Here is a 23054-nt window from a genome sequence, read left to right as displayed (position 1 = left end):
CCCTGCACAGGCTCACTCTGTATATAACGCTGTAACCCCTTCCCTACCGGAGCCCTGCGCAGGCTCACTCTGTATATAACGCTGTAACCCCTTCCCTACCGGAGCCCTGCGCAGGCTCACTATGAATATAACGCTGTAACCCCTTCCCTACCAGAGCCCTGCACAGGCTCACTCTGTATATAACGCTGTAACCCCTTCCCTACCAGAGCCCTGCACAGGCTCACTCTGTATATAACGCTGTAACCCCTTCCCTACCGGAGCCCTGCACAGGCTCACTCTGTATATAACGCTGTAACCCCTTCCCTACCGGAGCCCTGCACAGGCTCACTCTGTATATAACGCTGTAACCCCTTCCCTACCGGAGCCCTGCACAGGCTCACTATGTATATAACGCTGTAACCCCTTCCCTGCCGGAGCCCTGCACAGGCTCACTCTGTATATAACATTGTAACCCCTTCCCTGCCGGAGCCCTGCACAGGCTCACTCTGTATATAACGCTGTAACTCCTTCCCTGCCGGAGCCCTGCACAGGCTCACTCTGAATATAACGCTGTAACCCCTTCCCTGACAGAGCCCTGCGCAGGCTCACTCTGTATATAACGCTGTAACCCCTTCCCTGCTGGGGCCGTGCACAGCCTCTCTGTATATAAGAGGAGTAATCAGTGCGCAACCATAAACAGTGCTCTGAAGGGTGTGAAAGTGCACTAAAATAATATTAGTGATAACAAATATACAACATTTTACTTGAACTGGTGAAAGAGCGTCTGCAGCTGAATGAGGGGTGGCTCAACGCCACCAGGAGCTAAAACAGAGAAACAAAAAGAAAACAGCGCACAACGCTCATAGTGAAGTAAATCAAGGATAAAAATGTATTAAATATCCAAGGATAGGTAATGTGCGTACATCAGGGAAATAGTAAAACGGCGTTTCATGGCACAAGTTCCGTCGGCGCTCGAGTGACGTCATCATTCCGAATTAGCTTTTTATTCAAGATACTGAGTTTACCTCTAGTCCCCCAAACTCCTATCACTCCACCCTGCTCCCCTTGCGGATCCGTCAATTTCGGCGCGACGCCCCTTAGAGACGTCACTCGAGCGCCGACGGAAGCCCCAGAGCTACACGTGGAGTCAGTTTGCCGTGGTAGAGATGGACTGAGACTTGCCTCTGGGGGACTTTGATATTTGGGACTTGATTGCTGCCCTCCCCGCACCCCACCTGTGGACCAGCTTCATCACTGTGGTGACCTGTGATTGTCCTTACCTGTGGAGCCTGATGACTGATGATCCGTGATTGTCCAGATCTTCATGTTGGTGTGGCGTATGGGTAACTTGTCCCATGAAATGCTGTTTTACTATTTCCCTGATGTACGCACATTACCTATCCTTGGATATTTAATACATTTTTGTTTCTCTGTATAACACTGTAACCCGGTTCCTGTGCAGTGTGTTGTGTTACAGTATCATTGCATTACCACTGGTTCCTGTGCAGTGTGTTGTGTTGCAGAATCGTTGCATTAGAATGGGTTCCTGTGCAGTGTGTTGTGTTACAGTATCATTGCATTAGACCTGGTCCCTGTGCTGTGTGTTGTGTTGCAGTATCATTGCATTAGACCTGGTTCCTGTGCAGTGTGTTGTGTTACAGTGTCATTGCATTAGACCTGGTTCCTGTGCAGTGTGTTGTGTTACAGTATCATTGCATTAGACCTGGTTCCTGTGCAGTGTGTTGTGTTACAGTATCATTGCATTAGAACTGGTTCCTGTGCAGTGTGTTGTGTTACTGGATCATTGCATTAGAACCGGTTCCTGTGTAGTGTGTTGTGTTACTGGATCATTGCATTAGAACTGGTTCATTTGCTGTGTGTTGTGTTACAGTATCATTGCATTAGAACTGGTTCCTGTGCAGTGTGTTGTGTTACAGGATCATTGCATTAGACCTGGTTCCTGTGTAGTGTGTTGTGTTGCAGTATCATTGCATTAGACCTGGTTCCTGTGTAGTGTGTTGTGTTACAGTATCATTGCATTAGACCTGGTTCCTGTGCAGTGTGTTGTGTTACAGTATCATTGCATTAGACCTGGTTCCTGTGCAGTGTGTTGTGTTGCAGTATCATTGCATTAGACCTGGTTCCTGTGCAGTGTGTTGTGTTGCAGTATCATTGCATTAGACCTGGTCCCTGTGCAGTGTGTTGTGTTACAGTATCATTGCATTAGAAAGGGTTCATGTGCAGTGTGTTGTGTTACAGTATCATTGCATTAGACCTGGTTCCTGTGCAGTGTGTTGTGTTACAGTATCATTGCATTAGACCTGGTTCCTGTGCAGTGTGTTGTGTTACAGTATCATTGCATTAGACCTGGTTCCTGTGCAGTGTGTTGTGTTACAGTGTCATTGCATTAGACCTGGTTCCTGTGCAGTGTGTTGTGTTACAGTATCATTGCATTAGTCCTGGTTCCTGTGCAGTGTGTTGTGTTACTGGATCATTGCATTAGACCTGGTTCCTGTGCAGTGTGTTGTGTTACTGGATCATTGCATTAGACCTGGTTCCTGTGCAGTGTGTTGTGTTACTGGATCATTGCATTAGAAAGTGTTCCTGTTCAGTGTGTTGTGTTACAGTATCATTGCATTAGACCTGGTTCCTGTGCAGTGTGTTGTGTTACAGTATCATTGCATTAGACCTGGTTCCTGTGCAGTGTGTTGTGTTACAGTATCATTGCATTAGACCTGGTTCCTGTGCAGTGTGTTGTGTTACTGGATCATTGCATTAGAAAGTGTTCCTGTGCAGTGTGTTGTGTTACAGTATCATTGCATTAGACCTGGTTCCTGTGCAGTGTGTTGTGTTACTGGATCATTGCATTAGAAAGTGTTCCTGTGCAGTGTGTTGTGTTACAGTATCATTGCATTAGAAAGGGTTCATGTGCAGTGTGTTGTGTTACAGTATCATTGCATTAGACCTGGTTCCTGTGCAGTGTGTTGTGTTACAGTGTCATTGCATTAGACCTGGTTCATGTGCAGTGTGTTGTGTTACAGTGTCATTGCATTAGACCTGGTTCATGTGCAGTGTGTTGTGTTACAGTATCATTGCATTAGACCTGGTTCCTGTGCAGTGTGTTGTGTTACAGTATCATTGCATTAGACCTGGTTCCTGTGCAGTGTGTTGTGTTACAGTATCATTGCATTAGACCTGGTTCCTGTGCAGTGTGTTGTGTTACAGTATCATTGCATTTGACCTGGTTCCTGTGCAGTGTGTTGTGTTACAGTATCATTGCATTAGACCTGGTTCCTATGCAGTGTGTTGTGTTACAGTATCATTGCATTAGACCTGGTTCCTGTGCAGTGTGTTGTGTTACAGTGTCATTGCATTAGACCTGGTTCCTGTGCAGTGTGTTGTGTTACTGGATCATTGCATTAGACCTGGGTCCTGTGCAGTGTGTTGTGTTACAGTATCATTGCATTAGACCTGGTTCCTGTGCAGTGTGTTGTGTTACAGTATCATTGCATTAGACCTGGTCCCTGTGCATTGTGTTGTGTTGCAGTATCATTGCATTAGTCCTGGTTCCTGTGCAGTGTGTTGTGTTACAGTATCATTGCATTAGACCTGGTTCCTGTGCAGTGTGTTGTGTTACAGTATCATTGCATTAGACCTGGTTCCTGTGCAGTGTGTTGTGTTACAGTATCATTGCATTAGACCTGGGTCCTGTGCAGTGTGTTGTGTTACAGTATCATTGCATTAGACCTGGTTCCTGTGCAGTGTGTTGTGTTACAGTGTCATTGCATTAGACCTGGTTCCTGTGCAGTGTGTTGTGTTACTGGATCATTGCATTAGACCTGGTCCCTGTGCAGTGTGTTGTGTTACTGGATCATTGCATTAGACCTGGTTCCTGTGCAGTGTGTTGTGTTACAGTATCATTGCATTAGACCTGGTTCCTGTGCAGTGTGTTGTGTTACAGTGTCATTGCATTAGACCTGGTTCCTGTGCTGTGTGTTGTGTTACAGTGTCATTGCATTAGACCTGGTTCCTGTGCAGTGTGTTGTGTTACAGTGTCATTGCATTAGACCTGGTTCCTGTGCTGTGTGTTGTGTTACAGTGTCATTGCATTAGACCTGGTTCCTGTGCAGTGTGTTGTGTTACTGGATCATTGCATTAGACCTGGTTCCTGTGCAGTGTGTTGTGTTACTGGATCATTGCATTAGACCTGGTTCCTGTGCAGTGTGTTGTGTTACAGTATCATTGCATTAGACCTGGTTCCTGTGCTGTGTGTTGTGTTACAGTGTCATTGCATTAGACCTGGTTCCTGTGCAGTGTGTTGTGTTACAGTGTCATTGCATTAGACCTGGGTCCTGTGCAGTGTGTTGTGTTACAGTATCATTGCATTAGAACTGGTTCCTGTGCAGTGTGTTGTGTTACAGTATCATTGCATTAGACCTGGTTCCTGTGCAGTGTGTTGTGTTACAGTATCATTGCATTAGACCTGGTTCCTGTGCAGTGTGTTGTGTTACAGTATCATTGCATTAGACCTGGTTCCTGTGCAGTGTGTTGTGTTACTGGATCATTGCATTAGACCTGGTTCCTGTGCAGTGTGTTGTGTTGCAGTATCATTGCATTAGACCTGGTTCCTGTGCAGTGTGTTGTGTTACAGTGTCATTGCATTAGACCTGGTTCCTGTGCTGTGTGTTGTGTTACAGTATCATTGCATTAGACCTGGTTCCTGTGCAGTGTGTTGTGTTACAGTGTCATTGCATTAGACCTGGTTCCTGTGCAGTGTGTTGTGTTACAGTATCATTGCATTAGACCTGGTTCCTGTGCAGTGTGTTGAGATTTCTTCCAACCCTACAGACTCTTCCTGCCATAACAGGGTTAACAAATTTCGGCAAAATAAAAACTCAGGAAAATGAGCCCAAACACCTTGGCACTGAGCATTCACAATGTCGGCGAAGCCCCGTGACCTGTGAGTGAGCGGGAAGGGTGAGGTGTTACGTGTGAGCCCCCCAGGGAGGGCGCACTGAGCCCGCTGCCTGCTTTTAAAGTCTAATAGCATCTCAAGGTCATTATCTATTTCAGAGCCACGCCGAGGGTCAGAGTTCACGGCTGGTGGACTTCTTCCTCTACCCCCTGACCCCGGCTTCTGACTGACAGCAATCAGTCAGCCTCTGTCCTCCTGAGGGGGGGAGAGGGGGAGAGGTGGGGAGAGAGGAGGAGAGGTGGGGAGGGTCCAGAGGTCGGCAGCGGGCGAGATTCAGCTGTCATTTTTAATTATCTAAATGATATTCAGGGAGCAGAGCATCCTGTCTGTCAGCTCCGGCAGATTAGCATGGCGGTGTTTGTGTAAAGAGGGGCAGGCTGGATATAAGGAGCATTAAGAATGCAGACAAGAGCTAGAACCACTGCATGAATTATAAGTGCCCCCCCGAAAAAATAAATAAAGAGAGGGGGAGAGGAGATCCAGCCAAAGAAGTGGTGAGGAGCTGGACACAAGCAGGGGAGAGGGCAGAGGGGCAGCAAGTGAACATTCAGCTTAGATTGTCAGCTCTGCAGGGCAGTGATTCACTAACAATGATGCATATTCTGCAGAGCGCTGCGTGCACAGTGAATACTAAGAGTACCACTATATGGCCATTAACGCGTGGCACACATGTTTCAGCACAGACACGGCTTTTATAACTGATATTACTACTTTATTTATTTATAAAATGTGTTACCAGGAAGTATTACATTGAGAGTTCCCTCTCGTTTTCAGGTATGTCCTGGGCATAGAGAATAATGGGCATAATGAGAGGTGTATGTGGACTGTGAGAGGCATTTATATCAGGGTAATGGTCTTCTAAAACCGTTCAGTGCTAGTGAAAGCTTTACAGGTACCTCCAGCAATGTTTATTGTAATGATATGTGTGTTTACAGTATGTGTATATATACATACTGTATATATCTATATATATAATTCTGAAAATCTTGGTTGTGAGTGTCTGTAGACCATTTGATTGGTCTGTCCGTCGGTAGGCTCTCATTGGCCGGTGCGCTCTAACCCAGGGCTCCCCAACCCCCAGGCACACTACTGCTGCTGCTGCCTGAGGTGAGGAAATGCCCACTCGTGGTGGTGGTTCGGCTGTTGCTGCTGGGGGGAGGCTTAACTGAGACTTTGAGTTATTGCCCCCCCCCCCCCCCCAGCTCCATTTTTGCCCCCCCAGCTCCGTTTTTGACCCCCCAGCTCCGTTTTTGACCCCCCCAGCTCTGTTTTTGACCCCCCCAAGCTCCGTTTTTGACCCCAACCCAGCTCCGTTTTTGACCCCAACCCAGCTCCATTTTTGACCCCCCCCAGCTCCGTTTTTGACCCCCCAGCTCCGTTTTTGACCCCACCCCCAGCTCCGTTTTTGAGCCCCCCCAACACACACAGTGACAGACACACACACCGACTTCCCCCCCCTGCCTGCCTTCCCCTCCACTCCTGCCTTCCCCTCCCCCCGTCCCTGCCTTCCCCTCCCCCCGTCCCTGCCTTCCCCTCCCCCCGCCCCTGCCTTCCCCTCCCCCCGCCCCTGCCTTCCCCTCCCCCCCGCCCCTGCCTTCCCCTCCCCCCGCCCCTGCATTCCCCTCATGCCGCCTCCCGACTCCCGCCTTTTCCTTTCACCCACCCGCCGCCTCACACCCCTGCGCCCCACAGCCGCCTCCCGCACTCAACAGACACCTGCCACCTCTCACGCACTCGACACACACCTGCCGCCTCCCACCCCTACGCACCGACATCACTGACCAGCCGCCGCCCTCACTCCCCAGACACCCGCCGTCTCACACCCGTTCACACCCTAGCGGGACCCCCACCCACAGCCAGCACTCACTACCCACCCGCCACCCGTACTGAACAACCACCTGCCGCCTCACACTCGCTCACACCATAGCGGGACACTCACCCACAGCCAGCACTCACTACCCACTCGCCACCCGTACTGAACACCCATCCGACACCTCACACCCTAGCGGGACACACACCTCACATTTTACATCATTTATGTCACCAAAATATACATTGTACTGTGGTGTCTTTACAATAAACCATTTTTAAACAACATCGTATTACATTTTCTTCCATGTTTCTTTTCAACATTATTATACAACCTTTCCACCAAATAGTCAACCTATTGTTCCCCTAATACATAATATTACCTATTACGGATTTACATCCCGGGCAACGCCAGGTATATCAGCTAGTATTTTTAGTATTTTATATATATATATATATATATATATATATATATATATATATATATATATACATACATACATACATACATACTGACAGGATGGAATTAGATTGGGAGACATGTTGATATTCGGGGTATAACTAAATTTGTCATTACTGTACAAAAACAGACAGGCTAAGAAAGAGGGGTCAGTAACAGTGACAGAGAGAGAGAGGGGGACGGTAAGATTGAGAGAGAGAGGGGGACGGTAAGATTGAGAGAGAGAGGGGGACGGTAAGATTGAGAGAGAGGGGGCGGTAAGATTGAGAGAGAGGGGGGCGGTAAGATTGAGAGAGAGGGGGACGGTAAGATTGAGAGAGAGGCGGACGGTAAGATTGAGAGAGAGGGGGACGGTAAGATGAGAGAGAGGGGGACGGTAAGAGTGACAGAGAGAGGGGGACGGTAAGAGTGACAGAGAGAGGGGGACGGTAAGAGTGACAGAGAGAGGGGGACGGTAAGATTGAGAGAGAGGGGGACGGTAAGATTGAGAGAGAGGGGGACGGTAAGATTGAGAGAGAGGGGGACGGTAAGATTGAGAGAGAGGGGGACGGTAAGATTGAGAGAAAGAGGGGGACGGTAAGATTGAGAGAGAGGGGGGCGGTAAGATTGAGAGAGAGGCGGACGGTAAGATTGAGAGAGAGGGGGACGGTAAGATGAGAGAGAGGGGGACGGTAAGAGTGACAGAGAGAGGGGGACGGTAAGAGTGACAGAGAGAGGGGGACGGTAAGAGTGACAGAGAGAGGGGGACGGTAAGAGTGACAGAGAGAGGGGGACGGTAAGAGTGACAGAGAGAGGGGGACAGTAAGAGTGACAGAGAGAGGGGGACAGTAAGAGTGACAGAGAGACGGGGGGACAGTAAGAGTGACAGAGAGAGGGGGACGGTAAGAGTGACAGAGAGAGGGGGAGACAGTAAGAGTGACAGAGAGAGGGGGACGGTAAGAGTGACAGAGAGAGGGGGACAGTAAGAGTGAGAGAGAGAGGGGGACAGTAAGAGTGACAGAGAGACGGGGGGACAGTAAGAGTGACAGAGAGAGGGGGACGGTAAGAGTGACAGAGAGAGGGGGACAGTAAGAGTGACAGAGAGAGGGGGAGACAGTAAGAGTGACAGAGAGAGGGGGGGGGGGGGGGACTTTTCCTTCATCAAAAACACTGTTAAGCTAGCCCACTATTTGGAATCCTTATTCTATTGCATTTGGGGCTTAAACCGTGGTCACCAAATACTATAAGGGAGGGTCCCAAAAGCAAGACAAATACTTTTGGAGGAACCTAGTTTAAATTAGCAAAACATGTGAAAGTGTAAATGGTTGTTTTAAGTAAATCAGTTCTGTAGTATTAGAAAATAGTGACTTTTAAAAAATGTAAATCATCTCTTCAACGTCATCCTGTGATTTCTATAGCAGGTTTAGCACACTTCCCCAGCAGTGAAGACATTTGTAACACTTTCCTGTGTGTGATCATTTGTTGCCAATGTTCCCAGCTGTTTGAGCTGCAAACTGTAACAATAGATAATGTTACCTTAGGCCTGGGACATAGCAGGTTTAGCCGCGCTGAGCCGCGCTCCTGCTCTGCCTCACCTGCTAAAAATTGTGCTTTTTTCTGTCCTTGCAGGCGAGGCAGTGAGCGCATTCTGGGGGCGGGGCGTAGGCGTGTCAGGAGGCGGAGTGGGAGGCAGGGCTAGTCCCTTGCTCCCATTGGATGGGAGCGGTCACGTGACCGCTCCTCCGCTTCCCCGAGCGGCAAATTTTAAACTTGCCTGTCTCTGCAAATTTTCTGAGCCTCCGCACGCATCAGCACGCATGCGGAAGGGGATACTATAGCCGCACTGATGACAGATGCAGGGGGTTAGTGCATCTGCTCAGCGCGGCTTAGCCCGCCTCACCGAGGTTGAACTTACTATGTCCCAGACCTTAGGCTGCGGCCCGCTAGCGCTGACCATGCTCATGCTTGAGAGCGGTGACGTCACCAGCTCTCCACGCATGAGTGCCGGGTGTCCTTGCTATTTCGGAAGCGCACATGTGGGGGGCGTTGCGGGCAAGTTGATCGAGCTCGAAAGTAAAAAAAATTTGTTTACTCAAACTCCAAGCGTGGGTGAGCATGCGTGCCCGCGCACGAGCGCGCACACTGCGTGAGCGGGGACTTACATATATAGATATATGTAAGTAAAAGCGGCAAGCGCCGCCTGCTCAGCGCTAGCGGGGACGCAGCCTAAGGCCGGGGACATGGTACAAAATACAGCGCTGAGCCAGGAAACTTATCTCCTGCAGCCGGCATGTGTGGGGCTTTGGTAGACGCTTCCACAAGTGTGCGGAGGTGTGTGGAATTGTAGCCGACAGATCACTTAATTTTTCGCGCTGAGGCAAGCGGAGGGCCGGTCACGTGACCGGCAACAGCCAATGGCACTCTGTGACGTCGGCGCTGTGACGTGGCACGCTAGCCCCGCCTCCCACCCGCCTCACAAGCACGCCCGCGGACGCTCATGCCAAGACACAAAAAAGTTCCTGCTTGAGCAGGAGAGCATGAGCGTCACCGCGGCTCAGCGCTGTCATTTTTACCATGTCCTCGGCCTAAGTAATATCAGGATACATTGTAGCTGCTTAGTACACTGACTGAAGGATTGAGTGAAACTGAAAGGCGGCCATTTATTTAGTCACACAATCAGGATTTTTACAGATTTGTAACAGGAGCACCAAGCGCTTGCCAGTTTAGGTAAGAATGTTGAACGATGCGTTGTCACACGCTTTACATATACAAAGAAGGAAAAGGAGGGGGTGTAATATTGCTGCATTAGGCCGTGCGTATAGTGCCCGCGACGGTGCTGGCAACGTCTTGGTAAATACATGCAGACTGTAGTGTCTCCGCTCTCTGTGGCAGCGTAGGGTTAATGTTTGGAAGTGCCTGTTTGCATTCAACTTCACAGCCAAGTTAGGCCATTTTTTTTCCCCGCGCTGCTGCCTGACAGGCCCTAATAATAACACACGAGGACAGTCAGACAGAATGAAGACAAATACCGCCACTTCTTGCAGAATCTTAATGTCCCCGGCCCCAGGGGAACCTCTTATCTGCAGATGAAGCCGCGTGCGTAGGAAGTGGCCGGATATACTGCGTGCGCAGCTGTGTATACATGTGCATGACACGTGTGTGTTTTTGTTTGCGCATATGTAGAAACACACTCATGATAACAAAACTTGTGCAGTTATCTAGAGATGGGGGCTCAACCCCAGTTCTCAAGACTCCCCAACAGGTCAGGTTTTAAGGATATCCCAGCTTCAGCACAGGTGGCTCAATCTGTGCTGAAGCAGGGACTGATTGAGCCACCTGTGCTGAAGCTGGGATATCCTTAAAACCTGACCTGTTTGAGGGTCTTGAGGACCTGGGTTGAGGAAAGGGTTAAACCATGTGCTGTTAGAGGTCACAATAAAGATGACCTTCACTATCATAAACACACGTATTTCACCCAGTCGCTGCCAGAGGGGCCGCAACACATTGCTCCCTGTCCCAAAGTGCTTACAATGCAACCGGTGTATGGGGCGAGATGGAAGGAGTACATGGAAGTGCAGATTTTTATATGGGCCAGGTAAGGGGTGGGGGGGCGGGGGGGCGGGGGGTGGAGGTTTATGTGGTCATTTATCAAGGCTATGGAAAGGCTTCCTTGTAAAGGGGACTTTTCAACTGGGTGCCAATGCTGCTCTCAGGACTCGCTGGCTGCAAGATTATTGGCAATAGAAATTGGGACTAATACTAATTAGACTACAGAGGACATTGCAAATGTCTGCCTCACCAGCTCCCTCTACTGGCCGTCTGGTGCCAGGCAGGCAACGGGGGTGTCGGTACAGACCTGCACGGCAAGGAAGGGGTTAATCTGATCCTCCCCCTGTTCTGGTGATGTTGGGACATGACATCCTCCTGTAACTGTGTAATGCTGCAGCGGAATGGACAGACCAGGCTGGACACGGGTCACTTCTGTCTGTGTCACTGTCATGCTGTGGCTGAAGTGACAGTCTCAAAGCTGTTTGTGTTTATCTGTGTCACTTTAGGGCAGGAAGGACAGGCTGTAGGGGTCATAGGTCACCCTGCAATGGTAGGGACAGACAGGATGAGACATTGGACCCTCTTTCCTCTGTGTCACAGACATGATGGGCCGGGGGTCGCCTCTGTCCGTGTCACTATGTAACCCTGCTTACAAAGGATTATACATAAATCTCCTCTGTCGCTCTGTCACTTTATTGTGAATGGACAGGTGTAGTTATAGCCATCCACATATGTCCGAATTTGAAAATCTCCCCAGTGTCGCCAAGTGGGGTTCATTTAAAGCACCCCTGAAATCCACCGCCCCCCCCCCCCCCCCTTCACAGAGCTGCTGGCTGTGTCTAATGACAGCGGATTAGCATGCGTTACAAATAACCCAAATAATGAATTATTCAGCCCTGTGTAATTATCACCTTTCCCTCTAATGCAATTACTTTATGTCTTGTGTGCTTATTCTGGGGCTGTGACTCTACTTGCTGGATGCCATTTAAAGGGGCATGTACGCCTAATTGCTTGGAGGGGAGGGGGTGAGGTTATACATTGCACACAAATCTACCTATTGAATTTCTACACTTGTAAATTAAAAAGAGAAAGAAAAACAGCACATATTTTAATTTGGGTCACATTAAAGATGGCCACGTTCATGATCTTAAACACATTTAGCTAACCCCTTGGTTGCCAGAGAGTGCTGCAATGCACTGGGCAAGGAAGGGATTATAGGGCAGTGGGTGTATGAAGGATGATACACAGCTATGGGATTAATGCTGCAACAGGGAGGGTTACTCTGCCTCACACCTGCCTCTTCTGCTAACAAACTCTGAGGCACACAAACGGGCTCATCATAATACCCGTATCATATAACTTAGTGATTTATCCCACTGACTCTCCCTTAATCACAAGCTGATGCACGCTGGGCAAGTGATTTGATAAACTGACGTCAAGAAACACATGAGGGAAATACTATTCTCAGTGTCAGGGAACGCTTTATACGTAGATACATGTGTTTCTTGCTTCTGATGTATCAACTCATATTCCTCACTTAACTGCTCCCTATACCTCCTCCCATAACTGCTCCTATAATATCCCCTACTGATTCTATAACCGCTCCCTATTACTCCTCCCCTAACTGCTCCTATTACTCCTGCCCTAACAGCTCCCTATTGCTACTCCCCTAACTGCTCCTATAACCCCTCCCCTAACTGCTCCTATAACCCCTCCCCTAACTGCTCCTATAACCCCTCCCCTAACTGCTCCTATAACCCCTCCCCTAACTGCTCCTATAACCCCTCCCCTAACTGCTCCTATAACCCCTCCCCTAACTGCTCCTATAACCCCTCCCCTAACTGCTCCTATAACCCCTCCCCTAACTGCTCCTATAACCCCTCCCCTAACTGCTCCTATAACCCCTCCCCTAACTGCTCCTCTAGTTTTCTATTGGGATGTAACATAAGGCCGAGCTCACAGTGGCGGTGTCACTACGTGCGTGCGTCTGCGCGCACTTCCGGGACTCTTACCTTATTGTCTAAGGCAGCGGTGCACAAACTGGGGGGCGGGAGATTTTGCTGGGGGGAGTAGGCAGTTACAGGAACCCTGCACTCTTCCCCACGGTATTAAAATTAAATGCCGGGGGAGGCGTGAGGCCTCTGTAACTTATCTGCTGCCAGCCGGGTATTCAGCGACGCGGCGCCAAATGACGCCGCTGTGTCATGGCGTGACGTCACATGACCCCCGCACGCCGGAAAGAAAAGTGGGAGGTCGCGAGCACCGGGGGGAGTAGGCAGGGGGGCGCAGCGCGAATAGTTTGCGCACCCCTGGTCTAAGGTAGTTCCTGAAGAGCCCGCGTCGACGCAGCTACATTTTGCCGCCACAACAAAAATTGAAATTGCGGGCTGCAATCGCGTAACGTCAGCGCCAATGAGCCGCCACCGTGAGCTCGGCATCAAGCATTGACGCATTAGTAGCACCCTAACCGCACAATGCCTGTTTGTCACCCCTGATACAAACCCGACTTACGTTAAATTGTCTTTAGGTTCTGCTAGTCATACAGTTGTATCCTCTAGGATTGGATGGTGCTGTCACCTCTAGGACAGGACAGCTCAGGAGCTGCATTAGGCCTCGGGCTTGGTCAGCGCTTAGGCGCTGGCACGTGCTGAGGCGCGCTCTCACTTACCAGTGAGCCCCTGCAGCCGCAATGAGAGAGACTTTAGCAGGGGCTCGTGCACGCTTCCGCAAACGTGCGAAAGCGTGGGTCTTATTCAATTTTTAGTTTCAGGCGCTCAAGGGAGCTCAGGGCCGGTCACGTGAGTGGTTCGCCCAATGAACCAGCTCCGTGACGTCACTGGCCCGCCCCCCTCGACACCCTCCCCTCCCGACACCCCCCTCCCTCCGACACGCCCCCGGATAGCGCGCTAACCAAGGCCAGGGAAAGCAGCTGCTTTCCCTCAGCATGAGCGCGCCTCCGCACGGCTGCTGCAACCCTGGACGCAGCCTTAGACTCTGACGCCTGTTCCCCTGCTGACCCCCCTCTGTTCCAGACACACACAGTTATCACCTGTCACCTTGGCCTGAGGCAGCTACACATGTCCTGCTGTCCTCTCTGCAGGAGCCAGCCTCCCACAGTGTGCAGGGGACCTGATTATACAGGCCAGTTAATTAGGGGCAGACTCCAACAGGCACGCCCTTAATGGGACTGGCAGATCCACTCTGTCGGTGAAGGGGTTAAATGGAATCATTCAGTGCCCCAGAACAGACCATTGCTTAATGAATTAGACAAGGGGTGGGCAACTCCAGTCCTCATGGGCCACCAACAGGTCACGTTTTCAGGATATCCCTGCTTCAGCACAGATGATGCAGTCTTCGACTGAGCCACTGATTGAGCCACCTGTGCTGAAGCAGGGATATCCTGAAAACCTGACCTGTTGTTCGCTCTTGAGCCCCTGAATTAATGCAGACAGAATGCACTGTGTCTGCAGCGCTTGTACCAGAGGGAGGAACGCAGCAGCCATTGCAAAGGCGCAGTGATCATATCTCAGTCGTGAAGCAGCTTTTAAGAAAGTCGCAATGTAAGATGCACCGCAAGAAACAGTATTTTATTTATATGTATATCTTTCCAGAAGCTGTGTGAGGGTGTTACAGAGCTTGTGATCAGGAGGGGTTGGGGGCTCGGATCTGTACCGTTTCACTACTAGGAAGTCAAGCAGCAAAAGAGGCTTAAAGCTTTGTACTAAAAGTTATATACATATATTATTACATATATTAAGCGTAGGCACCTGCATTAACGGGCATGCCTTGTCGTGGCGTGCAGGCTTACAAATGCTTTGGCCAAAGAGTTTAACAAAATTACCCTTTTTCATGAGATCATTATTTTATTTGAGCCTAATTGGTAGGAACGCAGGAATTGTGTGTGTGTGTGTGTGTGTGTGTGTGTGTGTGTGTGTGTGTGTGTGTGTGTGTGTGTGTGTGTGTGTGTGTGTGTGTGTGTGTGTGTGTGTGTGTATATATATATATATATATATATATATATTCTCTAATTATATTTAAGTCTGTAATATAGAAAGTCACACACAGCGTTTCACACTGCAGGTATGTGACAGTCACACAGTGATGCCAACTCCATGAGCCACAGGTCCTTGCTCTGTGTCCCTGTGTCACTTTGCAATGGGTCATAGGTGCCTTCTACCTTTTATCACTGTCACCTTTACTCTCGTGGGTTATAGGTCCTTGCGGGTTGCTGTGTCTCTCTGTGGGAGTAGGGACAAATCAATGGCTTATACTGCAGGTCCTTGCTGTCTGTGTCACTGTCACCGTGCAGAGGGGGGGGGGGGTAAGTCTCTTCTGTCCGTGTGGTGACAGCATGGGACGGTCCCTATGATGTGACTTGCGCTCTGCAGCCGCACTCTGTGCTCTGCACTCACATTAATCTGTTTCTCATTGATTTTCCCACCGCTGAGATGCAGGGCTGCACACGGGTTCCTTCAGAGAAATGCCATCTTCTCTCCAGCACTTTAATCAGAGCACGTGTCTGCTGGGAGGGGGCCCTGGTATAGAGGGATTAATGGGGGCGGTGGTAAGAAAAGTGGGCATTAACCCCTGTGCTGCCAGAGACGTTTGAAATGCATTGCAAAACATGAACTGTAATTGTCTCCTTTTATTAAATGACCGTAATTTCATAGCATAAAAAGTCTTTAGATTGCAAGCTCTTTGGTTTATAGATTGGTTATTTAACATCTGGTGCACTTGTATGTCTGTATTTCCTCGACCTTTCTCTGTCTTGTAAGATTGTAAGGGTCTAAGAGGTTACAGTTAGTAAATGGCCACAGTAGATAATATAGAAACCTAGAAACTGACACAATTTAGAATCCCCTTATTTCTATCTTTGAATTCCTAAACTGCATTAGCCCCCACCACCTCTGCTGGGAAACTGTTCCATTTATCCACTACTCTTTCAAGGGAGGTTTCCTCTTTTTTCCCCTAGAGGCTCCCACCATCCAGCTTCACCCCTGACCCCTTGTACTGGAATCCCTTTTTATTTTTTCAGGATAACTCTTCCCTCCTGCTCTTGGCTGATACCTCCTGCTCTCCATATTTTTTGTCCGGGCCTTTCTAGATAACTCATGTAATCCAGGGCATGAAATCATTTTTTTTCCGGATGGCTATGAGTCATGTTCGGCCAATACCCAGTTTCATCCCTAACAGATGTTTCTTTTATCTACCCCTCACAAAATTGATTTCTCTCTCTCTTTCTGTGTGTGTCTCTCTCTCTTTCTGCATCTTTCTTTTTCTCTATCTCTGTGTCTCTGTCTCGCTCTTTTTCTATCTGGGTCTTTGTGTGTCTATATCTATGTGTCTCTCTTTCTCTACCTGTCTCTGTGTATGTGTGTCTCTCTCTATCTGTCTAAATTCTCTCTCTGTGGGTGTGTTTCTGTGTGTGTGTCTCTTTCTGTGTTTTTGTGTGTGGGTCTCTCTCTGGTTTTTTTTGTGTATGTCTCTCTCTCTCTGTGTGTGTTTGTGTGTGTGTCTCGCTGTCTCTGTGAGTGCGTGTCAATATCTCTCTCTCTCTGTGTGTGTGTCTCTGTGTGTGTCTCTCTCTCTCTCATTCTCCCTGTGTCTCTGTGTGTGTGTGTGTGTGTGTGTCTCTCTCCCTGTGTATGTGTGTGTCTCTATCTGTGTATGTGTGTGTCTCTCTCCATACAGTACATAACCACACACCAGTTGTTCTAGATATATCCAACAACACATTATCTATAGGTGCAGCCAGCTCTGGGGCTCCTTAGATGGAGTTAGTGATGGGTCAGGATGCGTTTTGTACCGTCTCTCTCCGCCTCCCTTTTGCCCCTGGGAACCTCGGCGGCCCCATCGCTCTCACTGCCCACACACTTCGATCGGCTGCTTTGATAATTCTATCAGCCGTCAGCTCGTGTCTGACCTTTCTCATCCAATCCAGCATGATACCTGCACTGTGACCTTTGTGCGCAGAATGTCAGCCCCCCTCCCCCCTAGAGCTGTCACCACGGTCCTTCACCCCCCCACGCCCCGAGCTGTCACCACGGCCTCTCCCCCACTGTTGGTGGCATTTAAAGGGTCTGTACAGTCAAGCAACATATATTGCAATTGCTGTGAAAGCTCTTAACTATGTAACACTGTAACATTCAGCAGCATAAAGTGAAAGCCCTGAGCCACCGAAGGTCTCTGTCCGAGAGCAAATACCACGGGGCATCCGATCCTCCCACCCCTATCGGGGCAGAATAGGAAGCAGGGATCTCCCAGTAAAGGGCTGGGTGAGAGAAACAGAAGAGGAAGTGAAGTATTGTCACACTGCAGGAGGGGAACATACATCCTTTCTTTGTCACTTTGTCACCCTGTGCTGGGATAAATGGTTGGCAGCATGTCCATGTCATACTGCAGGGGGAAGTTCAGGTCCCTTCTGTCACTGGGTCCCCCTGTAGTTACGGACACAACTGGCCACTGATTGCCTCAATCACTATATCACCTTCATAGGGACCGACACAGCGGGCCACGTTTGTGACAGTCCCAGTACATCTTCGTGCAACAATACAATGTAAAACTCCGCTAAGAGAAAGCCCGGCGACAGTAAGAAAGACAAGTGATTAGAGCCGGGGAGGAAGGGAAATTGCCGGAGATCCTATCAGTGAGGGCGCACGGTGTGCTCTGTTGCCGTTAGCTTTCAAGGTGCTTTTGAGATTCCAGGGAGATGTATGGGCCACTTAACCTGCATCAAACTCAAGACAAAGAGTACTCAGCTCCTCTGCTGGAGGATGTGTCAAGAGCAGCTCACAGAGCAGACAAATGCCTCTCTGGGCCACTAAGCAGTGCGTCTGTGTGATCCATATCTCCCATTCAGCTTGTTACTTTAGCGAGCACGGTAACCCCTTCATTGCTGGAGTGCCCTGCAATACAGCGGGTCAGTACACTCAATGAGAGACCACGATGGGCTCATTAGTGGGGGATATTTGGGGAGTGATTGCAGTGCAAGGACATGAGTGGGGGACAGAGTACCACTCGTTTTCTTACAGCGATGGAGAAGGGTCCCCAGGTCACATGCTCACCCACTAAAACATCTGTACATTTTCATTCCCTGAAGCTGAACATTTTACAATGGCAAAAGGAAGGTGGGAAGAGAAGCTAAGAGGATACAGGGAGTGTGTGAACTGAACCCAAAACGCACACTCGGAATAACACCGGGGAGTAGCTTGGTGTTAATGCCACTGCCTTAGAAGTGGGTGACCCTGGTTCAAATCCTAGTGTCCTGGCAGCGCCGCATACATGGTCAGTGCTGGGTAAGAAACAACATGCTAGTTTAGAAAGTGTTCGATGTCAGGGTAAACTCGGGAAGCAATGTTAGCAATATACTGCTTCAGCAAAAGGGTAGTGAGTATACGGAACGGCCACTGAGCCAAGGTGGTAAAGTATAGGGAAGTGATTTCAAACAGCTTAACTCAAGGGGGAAAGAGCTAGAGATCACAGATCATATTTACTATGCAGGTCAGGGGTGGGCAACTCCAGTCCTCCAGGGCCACACCCTGCTCACTCAGACAGAATGACCGAGCCACCTGTGCTGAAGCAGGGATATCCCTAATGCCTGGCCTGTGTGTGGCCCTGGAGGACTGGATGGAGTTGGTCACTCCTCATGTAGGTTAATGCGCTGTAAGATTTCTTCCAGCGCAGGAAGGTGACAGAGCAATATGAGTGTACAATGCAGAGTTCCTGGGGAAGTAGACATACTTTGTCTTGATTGTTTGTTTCAAAGGTTATCCCAACCTGCATTTATTCGTGGAGGCAAAAGTGTGTACAGAGCGAGCAATGGGAACCTCACAAGTCTTTTCTTCATGTGCCCAAGTCGAGAGAATTCGCAGAGGAGCCCAGGGGTTCTTACCTGCCACAAATTAGATGTTTCAATTGGAAATGACAATAAAAAAAGATTATATTTCATTCAAGATGGGGCCTTTGGGGGTATTTTGGCACAAGCAATTTCTTAGTGATGGCAGCATCTCCTGGTTTCCTTTGTGCCCTCTTGCCCCATGAAGAATTTCCCCTCTGTCCTTCAATTCACACACACTTTGTCAGCCTGACTGCTAGGACCAGCATGCACTGAGGCAACAGCAGGATGTGCGACCTGAACCTTACTTTAACAGTTCAGCCTCTCTGCTGCTGAGCGTGTACAATGTATTGCTTCACTTTTCCCAAAGCAGTTTCTTCTGTCATACCTGTAATGCCTTCACTCCTAGCCCCTACGCTGGGAATCTGTTCCGTGCATCCACTACCCTTTCAGTGAAGCAGGGCTTCCTCTCATTTCTCCTGAACTGGTCTCACTTCAGTCAAATGAAAGTATCGCCCATCCTCCGCCCGCATGCCACGAAACGGTTTAATTATAAAAACAGAGAAGCCCCGGCGTCCCCCGGCTGCGCGGGCCCAGAAATAAGCGTGCAATCAAAATCGGCAATTACCTCTGGAATTTAGTGTAAACAGACCTATAATCAGACAACAAACAGAGCTGCTTAGCATTCCTCCTGCGCCGCGCCTCTGTGCGGGGCAATTTCCCTTTATTTATCTTCAGCTGCTCGGCAGAAACGAAGCAAGGGCATTCATGCAATTAGCATAATTACTGCACGCCGGCCGGATCCTGAGTGCTTTCGTTCCGGAGCTCCCTCAACCCCAGCTCCAAGCCACCCATACCCCTCTCCGTCTGCTCACCCCTTACCCCATCCTTACTCGAGCGCCAGTCCCGGGAGCACCGGAGTTTGCTATGAGAGCAGCTATGATGATGAGGGGTAGGAGTGATCGGTACAGGGAAAGCAGACATGGGCTGTAAGGCAGGGCTGGGGTGCAGAGATAAAGTGGTGTATGTTCTTAGTGGGGTCCGGGCTGGGGTGCAGAGATAAAGTGGTGTATGTTCTTAGTGGGGTCCGGGCTGGGGTGCAGAGATAAAGTGGTGTATGTTCTTAGTGGGGTCCGGGCTGGGGTGCAGAGATAAAGTGGTGTATGTTCTTAGTGGGGTCAGGACTGGACTCATGTAGAGTAGTAAAGGATGATGGCTCAGTGACAGCTGTACCTGGAGAGGGGAGGTCAAGATCCTAGTATAGGAATAGCAGAGGATGCTGTAGTTGTATGTATTGTATTGTATGTCTTTATTTATATTGCGCCAAAAGTGTACTCAGCACTTCACAAAGAATACAGTACAGGGAATTATAATAATACAATAAGTGCAGCAAAATCAGACAATAGGAAAGGAAATCCCTGCCCCGAAGAGCTTACAATCTAAGAGGTTTGATGGGGAACTTAGAGAGAGTAGGTGAGGGAATAAGTGTTGTAGTTTCACTTATTGGTGGGCAGTCACTCACTGGATTGTAGTGTCACTCATTGGAGTGGGCAGTGTGCAGTGACAGATCTGTGTGTGTTTGGGGCGTGGAGGGGGCATTACTGGAATTGCAGGGGGGTGCTGCAGAGCAGTTTATTTTTCCAGAATAACGCTGCTCACTTGTAATAGTCTGTTTTTGTTTTTTTCTTCTTCCGATGTTTATCAGGAGTGGAGAGAACAAACAGAACCCTGCGCCTCACGCTGCCCCCTCTCCCCATCTGCAGATAAATTGAGGCTGCCTGTCCCCCATGCCTTCCTGCTTACTTAGATATTACTGGTCAGTGCAGCCACCCAAGGTGACTGTTATCACTTAATTAAATCCTTGCACGCTGAGATGAAAAAACAACAGTGCCCATTCATTCATAACCCGAGGAGAGAGGCCTGTCCTCCCTCCCTCCCTCCCTCCCTCGCTGTGTCTTATTCATCCATTCCCTCCCTCCACCATTCTCTCTATCCTAGTCCACTTATCTCTTTTAGCCTCTTGTTTCACCCTGGAAGGGTAGACCATGCATTGAGAACTAAACAAATTGGTAATAAAGGGTTAATGATTCACATAGGACACTCTGCCATCTCTTGTATCTGTCTAATTTTCTCTCTTCCTCCCTCCCTCTCTCTCTCTCGTTTACCTCCCTCTCTTTTACCTCCCTCTCCCTCTCTTCTACCCTCTTTTACCTCTCTCTCCTTTCCTCCCTCTCCCTTCCTCCTTCTCCCTCTCTCTCCCCCTCTCTCTTCTTTCCCCCTTTTTCTCTGTTCCCCTTGTTTCCCATGTATCTCCTGCCCTTTCTCTCTGTATCCCACCTGTCTGTTTCTCTGCTCCCCTCAGTCACTCTTCTCTCTGTCTCTATCAGGGCTAATGTCTTTATCTGCCGATGAGTGTGTGAGACAGATCTGAGTGTCACATTTCTTCCTGGAGAGGATTCCAGAAAAGTTGCCAAAATCACACAGATCGCTGACCGTTAAATCAGTCTGTAGCTGCTCTCCATTCCTGTCATTTCTCCTGAGCGTGGCAGGAAAGGTACAATCACAGCATAGGACACAGTGACTGAGAGGGGTTAATATATTTCATACAGTGATTTTAGTACTGTACCTACCCACTACAAACGGTACTGTAGTGATCCTGAGCTCCCGATGCTTCTGTGCTAAGTGTGAGGGGGAGTTTCTGCGTTGCTTGAGCTATGGATAACAGTATCTATACAGGTTGTGGTACGGTATAGTACCTTAGGTGGAATTAATCACAGGTGCGGAACAGGAGACCTGTATGTGTCTGTCTCACATTGTTTCTGCCTGTCTCTCCCCTCTCTGTGCCTGTCTCTCCCCTCTGTGTGCCTGTCTCTCCCCTCTGTGTGCATGTGTCTCCCCTCTGTGTGCTTGTCTCTCTCCTTTGTGGGACTGTCTTCCCCTCTAGAGGACTCTCCCCTCTGTGTGCTTGTCTCTCCCCTCTGTGGGGCTGTCTCTCCCCTTTGTGGGACTGTCTCTCCCCTTTGTGGGACTGTCTCTCCACTTTGTGGGACTGTCTCTCCCCTCTGTGTGACTGTCTCTCCCCTCTGTGTGACTGTCTCTCCCCTCTGTGTGACTGTCTCTTCCCTCTGTGTGCCTGTCTCTTCCCTCTGTGTGACTCTCTCTTCCCTCTGTGTGACTCTCTTCCCTCTGTGTGACTGTCTCTTCCCTCTGTGTGACTGTCTCTCCCTGTTTGTGACTGTCTCTTGTTCTTTTCCCTGCAGTCTCTGGACGGCTTTGTATTTGCACTAAACCAAGAAGGAAAATTTTTGTACATTTCGGAGACTGTGTCCATCTATCTCGGCTTATCTCAGGTGAGTGTCCCTCATCCGTCATGTCACACTTACTCACATACATAGAATGCACAGCATAAATACATAGCAATTCACACACACATACTGAACATACATAGAATGCACAGCATAAATACATAGCAACTAACACCCACAGACACACACATACTGTACATACATAGCATGCATAGCATAAATACATAGCAACTCACACCCACAGACACACACATACTGTACATACAATGCACAGCATAAATACATAGCAACTCACACCCACAGACACACACATACTGTACATACATACAATGCACAGCATAAATACATAGCAACTCACATCCATAGACACACACATACTGTACATACATAGAATGCACAGCATAAATACATAGCAACTCACACCCACAGACACACATACTGTACATACATAGCATGCATAGCATAAACACATAGCAACTCACACCCACAGACACACACATACTGTACATACAATGCACAGCATAAATACATAGCAACTCACACCCACAGACACACACATACTGTACATACATAGCATGCACAGCATAAATACATAGCAACTCACACCCACAGACACACACATACTGTACATACATAGCATGCATAGCATAAATACATAGTAACTCACACCCACAGACACACATACTGTACATACATAGCATGCATAGCATAAATACATAGCAACTCACACCCACAGACACACATACTGTACATACATAGAATGCAAAGCACAAATACATAGCAACTCACACCCACAGACACACATACTGCACATACATAGAATGCATAGCATAAATACATAGCAACTCACACCCACAAACACACACATACTGTACATACAATGCACAGCATAAATACATAGCAACTCACACCCACAGACACACATACTGTACATACATAGAATGCATAGCATAAATACATAGCAACTCACATCCATAGACACACACATACTGTACATACATAGAATGTAAAGCACAAATACATAGCAACTCACACCCACAGACACACATACTGTACATACATAGAATGCATAGCACAAATACATAGCAACTCACACCCATAGACACACACATACTGTACATACATAGAATGCATAGCACACATACATAGCAACTCACATCCATA

The 23054-nt window shown here is 48.8% G+C and overlaps 1 protein-coding gene across 8 annotated transcripts in view; it reads left to right on the top strand.

Annotated features, from left to right (window-relative positions):
- Nucleotides 1-23054, top strand: part of NPAS3 (neuronal PAS domain protein 3) — a 414873-nt gene that overhangs the window by 256010 nt on the left and 135809 nt on the right. For 7 of the 8 annotated variants that reach the window (XM_075613155.1, XM_075613154.1, XM_075613153.1 and 4 more), the window contains one exon: nucleotides 21846-21935. The exons of the other annotated variant lie outside the window; for it this stretch is intronic. In XM_075613155.1, the coding sequence (XP_075469270.1) occupies nucleotides 21846-21935 (90 nt within the window). The remainder of the gene's footprint in view (nucleotides 1-21845; nucleotides 21936-23054) is intronic. 8 annotated transcript variants of the gene reach the window in all.

The sequence above is a fragment of the Ascaphus truei genome, chromosome 9 (genome assembly GCF_040206685.1).
Source record: "Ascaphus truei isolate aAscTru1 chromosome 9, aAscTru1.hap1, whole genome shotgun sequence".
NCBI lineage: Eukaryota > Metazoa > Chordata > Amphibia > Anura > Ascaphidae > Ascaphus > Ascaphus truei.
This window is presented reverse-complemented; position numbering and strand designations above follow the sequence as displayed.